The following is a 12,547-nucleotide window of genomic DNA, read 5'->3' as shown; positions in this document are numbered from 1 at the left end:
CAGAACCCTATTGAAGGTTCTTGACAAAGTTTGATTCTTCCTCTCCTTCTAACGTATGTCCTGACTCATTGTATTCTCCTTTTCGTGAAGCTTTGAATGCGGCTTCTCTCATGTCTGATGGACCCCCTTTTCTCATTTCAATAGCAGTTAGGATTCCATGCAACTGTGACATAGTAATACTCTGAAGATTCTGCTTTTCTTCTGTGGCATAAACTTTTGATTTAAAGTTAGAAGATAAAGATCTTAGAACCTTTTCAACTAAAGTAACTTCTTTTATCTCTTCACCCAAGTTTTTCATGTGATTAACAATCTCATCTATACGTAAGAAATAATTAGCCACACTTTCATCATTGTGCATTCTGAGGGTTTCATATTGAATTCTGAGAGATTGTAGTTTTTCACGTTTTACCTGATCGTCTCCTTTATATCTTAGAATGATCTTGTCCCATATTTCTTTGGAGGTTTTGAGCTGCATAACCTTGATGAATTCTAATTGAGATAGACTCTCCAATAGAGTATTGACAACCTTTGCATTTGTCTCATACACCTTTTTACGAGCCGTATCTATAGGAGTTGCTGATGGAAATGTGTATCCTCCTTCCATGATATCCCAAACTTCTGTACCAAGAGATTGAAGATAGGTTGTGGTTCTTACCTTCCAATAGATGAAGTTGCTCCCATCAAAGATTGGTGGCCTGATGGATGCCTCTTTTTCGTAGTTGCTCATGATGATAGATCTTCCTTCAAGCGATCAAGCTTCTTCTGAAGGACCTGCTCTGATACCAATTGTTGGAAATAATACTGAGAGGGGGGGTGAATTAGTATTAGCAATTTAGCAATTTTTCATTTCTATAAACAAATTGATATATGCTACTTCTGTTAATTCAACCTATGTATATATGCAACTGTGTTTAGAGAAAACCATGTATATCTTGTAGACTTCTAATTTAGTTAGCTGATCTTAATCTATGTATGAGAACCATAAGACAGTAATTGAATGCAGTAAATAGTACATGCAATCACACACATGAACACAAGATATAAGGTGGAAACCCAATGTGGATGAAAACCACCTGCTAAAATTCATGTCTATCTTCTTTTGATAAGAAACTTCCTTTTACAATATTTACGTATTGGTGCAGTCTTATACCAATACGCAGGCTTCTACCTACAGAAGGCTACAACCTTCTCTTGTTCTCCAGCTTCTCCGGGAAGGGAGCTACAACCCCCTTAGCTCTTGTACTAGCTGTTGTACTAGTATGTAGGTAATGACCTACAGAAGGCTACAACCTTCTCTTTTCTTCCAGGGACCATGTTTCATAAATTTTGAGACTAAATCCATCAATAACATCAATCAAACATCAAATATATCTGCATCAACCAATCTCCTTTCCACCAACCAAAAATTGAATCAAACAATCACTTCTCTGAATGCTGTAGCCAGAATACAGTAATAGTAACCAGAAACCAATCATGAACCCAGAACGCTGTAGCAATAAACAGAAGTAGCTAAAACATATTTTATGAGACGTACGCTACTTCAATATGTAGAACCTGCATGCATACGCTGATATATTAAGGCAAACTTGCGTATACGTTGTTTTGAATTACCAAACCAGCGTGTATATGTGCCTTTGCGATGTTGAACCTGCGTACAGATCTGTAAAAGATAATTTACCCTTTTCAACTATTCAGACATCAGTTATACCCAGATCATCAGATTTACAGATCAAGTCATGTGGCAAATATAAAAGATCAAAGTCACACAAATGTACTTCTGTTCAAGCCTTAAGATCTTGACCCATCAATAGAACTTATCCTTCTTCTAGCACTCAAGTTCCTCCTTGATTCAGATCCAGTTATGCACCATAACCCAATGACCATTATTCTAGATTTTTCTCCTCATAAGATATTCAATCCTTGAGTGCCTTTGCCTAATGATCTCCTCCTCCTTTTCTAGTCTTAGGGCTTACTCAATACCATGGTCCAAAACCACTTAGAACTAATACCTGGGTCCAAATACCTGGGTTCAACACTTCAGACAAGATACCATGGTCCAAAACCATAGGTCCAAATACCAAGGACCAAAAACCAAGTTCTCCAAACTATACGTGCCTTTTGGTCTGTGAATTTGCGTGTATACGCGACTTGGTCAACGAGAACTTGCGTATACCTCCTTTTCCTTTATTTTGAGAGTTTGTGAGCTTGAACTGTCATCTAAGTGATTTGCCGAGTGAGTTGCCATCAAGGACAATACCTGTGCCATAGTGCCAAGCCTGTGTCATAATGCCAATAGATTGTTCCTCCTCTGTTCCTTAAAGCTTCTCATCTTCATTCTAAGCAATATAAGCTTCTTTTGCTATTATATGTTTAATGTCATTCTCTTTGTTGTTCTATGCTTTCACTTGAACAGTTTGTTCATGTTTTCTTTTATGTCTAAGGCCAGATAATTGTCATCTTATCTCTGCTTTGATGAATTAGATTTGCAAGCTTCTTTACTGCTTGTAGCTAGCCATTCATATGTGGTCATATATGCATTTGCCAGTAAAATCAATATTCTCTTTTGCTACTTGTAGTTAGCCATTCATTTATGTTTATGTATGCAATCTGCTGGTACAATCAATATTTTCCATCTATCCATTGAATCTATAAATTATTGAGCATTAGTGGTCTAAAGCCTTGTATTGGTGAGAGTGTTCATGCATGTCTTGAGTGAGAATAGAGCTGAAATGGTTATCTAACTTGATCCAAACCATCATCCATTCCAATAGTTCTGAGAACAATATTGAAGATTATTTGTTACTAGGCATCTCCGAGCTGCAACCTAGGAGAGTTTCCTGGAGCGATAACAACCTGCACCCCTTAAACCCCTTGTAACCCGCTCGCTACGCAATCGGCGCAACGAAGCGGTGGCTCCGCCCCCCCTCTAACCCCCCGGTTAACTATGTGGGCTAGTCGTGGAAAGAATAAAACAACCCAACATGTATTAACTGTGAGGTTACTTGAAAAACACTCTCCCCTAACTGATTCATTACAAAACATTTCTTGGGGTACATTGTTGAGGCTATCCATTGAATAAATTTAGGAAATAAATGTGTTCTGGGGACAAAAGCAGATAGAACACCTGACCTAACCATTGCCATGAATATAGGAGACTTCTTATGGTTCAAAATGACCTCTTAATATAATGAATGATGTTTAATTGTACAGAGGGTATCATAGATATCTCGTTCAACATCCATTAATGGGGTATGAATAAATGATGAGGAACTTACTTGTTTAGCCATGGTGACTGTAGGTGATAGTTTGCTGGTGATAGCTGCCAAGATGGTTGCTGACTCAGATTTGCTGAACTGGTTGCAAGGTCGCTTAGAAATAAATAAAAGACTAATACAAAGGGATTTTGCTTGTATTTTATACATATAATATTCAAATGGGGGGAAATATGTGTAATTAATGTAACTAATTAATGGAGTGGTAGATGAGGTGATGGGGTACGGTGAATGAGGTGGATGATAGTGAATGAGGGTGGCGGATGACGTGGAGGAGAATAGATGGAGTGGAGCGATGGGGGTGGCCTGTTGTGGGGGTAGGGAGTGTATGAGAGGTTTATCACGGTTGAACCTCCGCAGTAATCATGGGCCATAGATTTCAGTCAACCTTGTTGACATGAGGGTCAACTATGGGGGTTGGGCTATGAATTATAACCCGTGCTCCTATTCCCTTGCAGAGCACTTAACGTGTCTCCTCTTCCAACCTTTTGATCACACTTCACGGATGTGCTCGAGCTTTAATAGATGGATCGGGCCCGCTTTCATAACACCTTCAATGTTGTCGTTAGTGCAACTAATATTTCAAATTTTCAAATTTTCTTTTGATTTTCAAAACTATTTCATTTTTTTTTTTTTTAAATAATATTGAAAATTTAAATGGTAGTGTAGGCTACAACACCTCCTATAGGTAGAAACGAAGGGTACAGTGAGATAATACATCAGTTGAGGCAGCAATCAGACTCCATCTTGTTCCTCCTAGAAGCACAATAGAAATTAAAGTACAAAATGTAACAATTTGAAGAGGAACTCTAGTGGATTTGACATCATTTAGAGGACATGCATGTTTAGTGAAATTATGGAGAGAATGGTAGCACTACAAGTGGTGGTATATTCTAAGATCACAGATGCCTTCCACTTTACATATACTCTAGTACTTTAGGCATTAACAATAATAATGTGGTGGAACTCACTTCCCTCATCACAAGGTTGAAAATTGCAAAAGTACAAGGCTTCTCCAAGATTTTTGTAGAAGGGGATCTCAACTTGTCATCAACATGCTCTGCAAGATACATAACAATGCCCCGATGCATAAAATATCGAAAATATAGAGTTTATAAGCACTCATATGTAAGGATTCACCTCTTATTGTTAACATCCTAATTGTTGTGCCCTCCCATGTTCAATAAACAAGAATTAAAGTTTATGATATGTTAGTTAATCATAGATGTTTGGACTCCTCTCTAGTGCTACCCTCCACCTAGAAACTTCTCTAGGACTCCCCTCTTAAGGATATGTGTTGGAAGCTCATTCATAAGGATACATCTATCCCTTATGGGGTGTTTATGGATCAACAAGGGTTGAGGGTTGGGTTGCCACTACCTCACCTGGCCAAGAAGTGAGGGGATGTGGCAACATGCTCCCATAAAGAATGTTTATGATGCCTAAGATCATGAGGTGTTGTCACATGCGGGCTACACCCATCGTACTCCATGCCATTCATGCTTCCAGTTTTGAATGCCAATTTCTCCTCCAGCCAACTCACAGGGTCTCCACTCATATGAATTTTGAACTGGCTCTATTGAAAACTATTGTGTCCCTCCTCATTACTTGATTCGTATATCATACATTTGTTGTTGGCTACCCGAGTCTCTTTCCTGAAATGTAGGCCCTGACTCTCGTTGGTCGCAATTCGGGTTTTCTACAGACCCACCATCTCGAGCCCTAACTTAAAACTATTTTGCTTCCCTTGAAACACATTTGGATCGTTAGAAAAGAACCATCTCTCCCACACAAACTTGATCTCTGGAAATGAAAGCAAATTCCACTTATGTATGGTATTTTTTGGTTTTTTGAATATTATGCTATCCCCTCTCTCTCTAAGGAGAGTGAACTTCTCATTATGATTTGGTCTTCCTAGCCAAAGACTAGCCTAAATCATTCAACATTTCCATATACACTCCTTTTTTTTCACAGTAAGATCCCTAGGTAAACCCACCCAAAGGGGGCTTACACTGAGTCGACTCTAGTGATGGAAATTTCACCTTGATGGACCGAGGAGGATAAAACCCACACCTTGTGACAGAGGGCCAACAACTTGGTGAGGGGCTTTGACCAACCAAGCTACCCGACCGAGCTATTTCCATATAGGTTTTTTTTGTAGGTAAGCACCCACGGGGGATTTGAACCAGTGACCTATCGCAAGGAGTGCCTTAACAGTGCACCCATTCATCGTCAATCCAAAGCCCCATGGGCGATTTAATATATAAGTTAAACATATATACATTTTAAAAAACATGGAACAAGATTCTTAACCATGGAGATGTACAACATTTTAACATGGAGATTCTTAATCTGTAAAGAGGCTTTACTACAATACCATGTGCCAATACCATATTTATCAATACCACATTCTCAAAAACCCATTACTCACTTGATATAACACCTAGTAGTATGACATTTTTTCTATTAACCAATTTAATTAAAAAAATATAAATGACATAACTACTCTGGAGATAAATATCAAACTTTGATTTATGTATGCTATTTTAAATATTCTAAACTATTTAATGACGTTTAAAACTATTTTATCTACTTAATAATTATTAATAATTAAATTAAAATTCTAAAAACTTTATTTAAAAAAAATATGAAATCAATGTAAATATCATTATTCTTTAACTCTATTATATTAAAAATTTAAGTTTTTTTTTCTATAGATTAATTATAATTTATTATAATTATTTTGTTATAAAAATTATTACAATTTATCATTATCATTATATTATATTAGAAATTTAAGAATCACTTTATTATTATTATTTTTAAATTAATTTATTTTCTCATGAATACCATTTATTTTTATTATATTTTTTTTTGGGGTTAAATTAGATATTTAAAGAACTTACTTTTGTTTTCTTTTAGCAGGAGGAAGAAAAAGATAAAAAAGAGAAAAAGAAAAAGAGAAATAACCTGTCAAAGACAAAACCCGCTAAAGATTCATTGTTAGTTTCAAAAAACTTTTTGATATTAAAAGATGCACTCTCTGAAGCCATTGAGGCAGCTGTAAGTATGAAAAGCATTTCACCATCATTGATCATTACTTACATTTATTCTATTAAAACGTGAAGATATATTACGTCACAAATGCTCTTACGCTTCCTTTTTCTGGTATGCAGAAAGATTTTGCATCTGGGGACGCGCAGACAATCGCTCGGGGTTTTCTCAAAGACATGGGAACAGCACGCCTGCTTAATATAGGTTTTCTTGTAGTGGCAAATGCATGGGAGCGGTACGCAGAAATGTCTGATAATCAAATTGCATGTCTGTCCCTCTTGAAGGAGATGAGTAAATTGAAGCAACATGTTAAAGAACTTGAAAAGCGGCCTGAATCGAAGCGAGGCATGGAGGCTTCAATAGGAAAAGCAATAGAGTTGATAATTGAAGCCTCTATCGCCTGCTGCACTCAAATTGAGGCTTCCAAAATTCGCAGGTGAATGCTCACTCAGCACACTTTAATATTATAAACCTCGCAGGTGAAAATTGACGCTCAATTCCTTGTCCCACCTAAATAAATTCACACCTCTTTTTTTAATGTTGGATTTATGTAGGAGGAGGCCATTTATGAAAGAGGCTTGTAAATAATATTTCTTAATACAGGATCTGAAAAAAAAATATTTCTTAATACAGGTTTCTTTCGGCAACTTCGTCCAGAAAAGAGCTGGCTGAACTTGAGAAAGAGTTACAGCAAACGTACGAAGAAATGCAGAGACAAATGGATTTATGTATTTTGGATTGCGTCCGACAGCCAAAACCACACTATCCAAAATATCCTAAAGACACAGGTAAATTGTGATAACGGATGAGAAAGTGTTATTTTAAATACTTGTGAATGTTTTTATTAAAATGATTTATTGATATTTCTGTGTTTAAATATGGTTACAACAGTTGGAATCGAAGAACCATTGCAAGAAGTTATTAAAAAGCTTGAGTGGGAAAGCGACAAAAATGCTGTAGCGGTTATCTTGCATGGCTTTGGTGGCATGGGAAAGACTACCCTTGCAGATGCTGTGTTCGCGCGGCTGTTTGAGGAGAAAAAGGAAGGGTGTAAATTTTCTTTTGTTAAATTGTTTCAGGATATAAAATCAACTCCCAATGTACCAGAATTGCAAAAAGATATATTATGTGATTTGAAGGGAGAAGAGGCGAAGAAGATCCGAAGGTATAACGAAGGACAAGAAGAAATTGCTGTCATGTTAGAGAAAGAGGAAGCTTTTATTTATATCGACAATGTTTTGCTTCCTGATAAGCGTGAACAAGGCCCAGATGCACTCACACAGCTTCTCCCTAACAATATGGCAAATGCAAAAAAATTGAGGTTGCTCATAACTACACGTAATAAAGATGCAGCGAGCTGGATGACAATGAGCAAAGGGGTCGAAAAAGAATTCTACCCAATTGAAAGCCTGCCCGAAGCCAAGGCAGTGGAGCTTTTAAAAAAGGATCTGTCTGACAATAAAAATAAACTAAATGATAGCCAAATTAACGGCATAGTCAATATATGTGGAGGAGTCCCGGCGCTTTTGAAGGTGTTAGCAGGATTCATAGATGGCGGCGACGGACACGCAGTGGAGAACTATAAAACATTGATGAAAGAGGCTAAAGAAAAAAACTGGAAAGGTGATATTGGGGAGAGTATAGAGCAATACGTCTTTGCCTACGACAAACTTGAAGATAAATTCAAAGATCCGTTTTTGGATATTTGTTCATTTTTTCTAGGGTGGGACTGGAAAGAACTTTCAGATATTGTGGGAGAGCCAGAACTGAAAGGGCTAGAAAAAAGAGCGCTTGTGACCCGAGATGTGAAAAGCATGACTGCAAGGGTACACGATGTCATCTTGGAAGTTGGTCTCCAGAGGACACAAAGAAACAGATTCAGATTGACCACTGCAACTGAACTTGAAGATATAGAAGATCAGGTACGCAATCTTTCAACTAAAATATTTATCATATACAGTTTTGTTTCAAAATGACTGACTCTGATATTTAATAAATATACAGGACCTTCGAATGATCAAAGGCATATGGGCGGGCGACAACAAAGATCCACTGCGTATACCCGCAAAAAAGCTAGATTTGATGTCTGGATCTTTAAGAGTTCTTAGACTCGGACACTTAACAGGTGTGGAGGGCAAATGTGAAAATAAATTTAAAGAGCTGCGTTTTCTCTGTGCGATAACTTCCCATCTTCCTTTTGATGTCTCAAAGCTAAGGGGGTTCGAGAAGCTCAGACATTTATGTTGCAACCCGGAAGATTTACAGAACCTATGTCAAGTAAGTTCACTTAAAATATCTGGTTATTTCTCTTCTTACTTTTCCTGGAATATCTAAAACGCTATATCATGCGCAGTTTTATTAGTTTTAATAGTTAGAGTATGATTTTCATATATTCCTAATTGCGTAATATGCAGATGCCTTCAAGTCTCAGACACATCGAATTTGAATTAAATTCTTCTCCCTTCCAAATCTCTTCCCAATGTATTCAGCAACTAAGCAATTTGCGAGTACTGATACTGATGAATGCACAGTTCAAAAGCTTACCTGAAGAGCTAGGAGATCTGGGAAATGGTTTGGAGGAACTCTCACTTTCAAGTTGCCAATATTTAGAGAAATTACCGGCATCATTTTCAAGTCTGGGCTCTTTAACAGTGTTGAGAATGTTTAACTGTTCTGGTTTGACGCAGCTACCAGAAGGTTTGGGATCATTGAATTCTCTGCAAGAACTCTCTTTGTTTGGTTGTAGAAGTCTAGAAGTGCTTCCTAGTGAGCTTGAAAATCTTACAGCATTGCAAAAACTCAATTTAAACCTGTGTGAAAGTCTAAAAGCGCTTCCTAGCCGTCTTGGAAAGCTCACATCATTGCAAGAACTCCATTTGTATGAATGCAAAAGTCTAGAAGCTCTTCCTAGCAGTCTTGAGAAGCTTTCATCATTGAGATTATTGGACTTATCCTGCTGTCAAAACATTAAAGATCTCCCTTCTGGCTTAGAAAAGTTAACATCGCTTGTTGAGCTTAAGCTAACTGGTTGTAAGCGACTAAGTAGCATTCCTGGAACCATTGGACAGCTGAAGTTGAATTCAATCAACTTAGGTTGGACCTCTAATTTAAAAGAACTGCCGGATGGCTTTTGCAACTTCTCCACTTTAACAGAGCTTCACATGAGTAGTTGCGACCGTCTAGAGAAGCTTCCGGAGCGATTTGGAGTAGTAACAAGTTTGAGAAAGCTAATTATGACCCGTTGTCAGAGTCTACAGAAGCTGCCAGAAAGTTTCTGCCAACTCAAGTACTTGGAGCACTTGGATTTATCAGGGTGCTCGACTCTTGAAGAATTATGTAAAGACTTCAAAGGTCTCTCACTACTGCGAGTTCTATCACTGGAAGACTGCGACAAGCTAAAGAAGCTCCCTGAGGATTTCCAATGCCTCACCTCATTGGAAGTTCTGGATGTAAGAAATTGCTCTAAGTTGGAAGGGAAATGGATAGACAGCATGCTAAAGATGAAGATGCTACAAATTTTGCGCATAGCAGGAAGCGAGTTGTTGGAGGAAAGATGGGAGAAAATTCAAGCACAACAATGCAATCAATCATGGTCTTGTGCTGTGTATACAAAGCAGGTGATCCACATTTTCAAACATGTTTTCTGTTCCCACATTATAATTAACTCTTTTTATGTTTAGATCCTAAAACATATCACAGGGAAAAAATTACGAAGCATACATTATTTTTCCTTTCCACTCACTTTAGCTTTCTCTTCAGGGTTTATCAAATGAGGAGAATCTTCTAAAGCAGTTCCAATCAGAATTTGATAGCATGCTCACTAATGGAGAAGGAAAGCCACCGAATATATCTGGTCGTCTTCCGAACACGCTGCTGCTTGTTATATTTGATGGCCATGAATTCTTTTCTCTTTTTCCTTGGCCTTTACTTGAGGAGAGTATAGATGATATTCAAACACATTTCGAAATGGTTTATTTTGGCAACCATTTTAAGAAGTTGCCTAAGAAAGTAGCGGAGAGAATAGTGGGGCATGCTCCTGCTAACAGAGACACTAAAGCATTGTTTCAAAGACTGTTCTCATCAGTTGTTCTAGACCAGAAATATGCCCTCAGTTTCGATAGCAGCAGTTTCCTAATGACCGCGGAGATTGTGAGTGGGGAAAAAGGTGATAAATACCTTTCTCGTTGGAAATTGCAAGATACGGAGGAGTTTGTGGTAACGAAGTGCGGAAGATACCTTAAATTGAAGCAACTGGCAGAAAGAGGTGGAGGCAGTCCTATAGCTTTGTTAAGAGAGCTCTTCGCAGGGGGAAAAGACGAAATTTCTGTTTCCTTTCTTAAGAACAAGGATGGTGAATCCACGAAGGTATTAGAGTTCAATCTCTATTTTGTGGATAACTCTTCCTTCAAATATTTTACAATCAAAATTTCAAATTCCATTTATCGACTATTGATTATTTTGTTTGTGTTTATATGAAAATTGTAGGTCGGAGTCGACGAATTGCAAGGGAAAACGATTTTATTAGATATCGGGCCTGCCAACATCTCTTTTGGTATTTATCTTCACGCTTTAGTGGAGATGTACAATGTGGAGAAAGAGAGTTTTAATTTTGAAATTATAACAGTTCCAATAATGCAGGACAATTCAAAATTGGATGTATCTGAGAAGTTTTCAAGAATGGTTCCATGGTTGGTCCTCCAAAATCCGTGGCAGCTGACAAATGCAACCAAGTATTTTCTCGTTGAAGGGTGTCCACGAGAGCCTGAACGATGGGACTTGTGGTACCCGAATACAATGAGGATAATAGAAAGCGACGGGACAATCGCACCGTATAGGAATCCTGGTGTACTGCGTATGGTGAACACATGGGGGGCAGCAGCTTATCCTTTTACGGCGGAAAAAGAGGAGGAATTAATACAAAAAGAAAAGACACAAATGGAGGCTATGTCTCATGCAATGTTTCTTTTCCAGCATTTGGAACGTGTGGCAGAGCAGGTCAGTAACTACCTGTTATTTGTTTGCTTTTTGTATATTTTGAAAAGGAAAAAGAAAACGATTTTCATTTCTAATTGTTTTTTCTCCTCTCCTTGTCGTTGATGATGAAAAGTTGAGGGAGGCAACGGGTCAGCAAAAAATGATATGCTTATGCTCCTGTCACGAAAATGAGTTTACAAATTCCATGAAGGATGTGTTGACAGAATTGAGGGATATCATTTACATCATTTATATTCCAAATTTTGGTGCATCAAGAATAGGAAAAAGTGCGCGTTTCACTGTTACAATTTTTCAAATTTATTTAACTTTGGAACCTTCCAAAATGTCATCAGCAGAGATGGGAAGAATGTTTTCATTAAGTTTATTTGAGTATGAAGCTATCAGATTTTGGGCGCGTATTCGCTCTTTGAAAGTGGGAATTAAAGCCACAGATCAAATTCAGTTATCGAAAATGCTTTCCAGCATGGATTCTTATCCTTATTCATGGATGTTTATAATGAATGAAGATGGAAATTTGATAACAACAAAGGGGAAAGAAATTGTAAAATTGTTATCTGAGAAATATTTAGATGACGGTGTAAAAGAATTGATGCAACACTTGCTCAAAGGTCAAACAAGTTGGAAGAAGACGCTGCTTGAATTAGAAGAAATGCTATCCACTAAGGGTTATGCGGACGATGATGATGTAGATAGCGAGGGCCAGTGACCTATCTAATGATGATTCAATAGTGTCCACTTCTTGAGGTAACATTTTTCATTTCCAATGATCTTGGTTTTGCTCAGTAATTATTGATGGTATGTACGTGTACCTTTTCAATCTTCTATTTTAGCTTTTAGGATATGTTATTTTGAGCTGATTTATTGTATTTTTATATAAAAGATATATTTCACTGTTATAGTAAATCAAGGCATTTTATCTTAAAAATATTGATATTTATGTTTTTTTTCTATGAATGGAAAATACTGATATTTATGTTTTCTATAGAATTTTCTTTCTTATATTAAAGTGTAAGCTTCGTTCTTTTTTATATTAACATATAAGTTCTATTTCTTGATTTTTTTTCTAATATGAGCGTAGATTATTTATGTATGGAAAAGATTATATAAATGAATTGAGTTTGTTTTTTATATTAAAATAGTTTATAGATATGTTTATTTTAGAATAGTTTTTTTAGAATTTTAATTTAATTATTAATAATTAATGGTTTAGTCTAATTTAGAGAGGA

The 12,547-nt window shown here is 37.0% G+C and overlaps 1 protein-coding gene across 1 annotated transcript; it reads left to right on the top strand.

Moving 5' to 3' along the window:
* The first annotated feature begins 3,285 nt into the window (after nt 1-3,285).
* On the top strand, nt 3,286-12,182 carry LOC149210671 (uncharacterized). Its single transcript, XM_089399042.1, has 10 exons — nt 3,286-3,330; nt 6,198-6,335; nt 6,449-6,762; nt 6,960-7,114; nt 7,218-8,248; nt 8,331-8,603; nt 8,741-9,943; nt 10,086-10,691; nt 10,812-11,321; nt 11,434-12,182. The coding sequence occupies exons 1-10, from the start codon at nt 3,286-3,288 to the stop codon at nt 12,025-12,027; spliced, it is 4,869 nt and encodes a 1,622-aa protein (XP_089255168.1). The 3' UTR covers nt 12,028-12,182.
* Nucleotides 12,183-12,547: the final 365 nt, after the last annotated feature.

This window comes from Pinus tabuliformis, chromosome 1_2 (assembly GCF_031772625.1).
Source record: "Pinus tabuliformis cultivar Carrire ecotype Pingquan chromosome 1_2, CPIR1, whole genome shotgun sequence".
In the NCBI taxonomy this organism is placed as follows: Eukaryota; Viridiplantae; Streptophyta; class Pinopsida; order Pinales; family Pinaceae; genus Pinus; species Pinus tabuliformis.
This window is presented reverse-complemented; position numbering and strand designations above follow the sequence as displayed.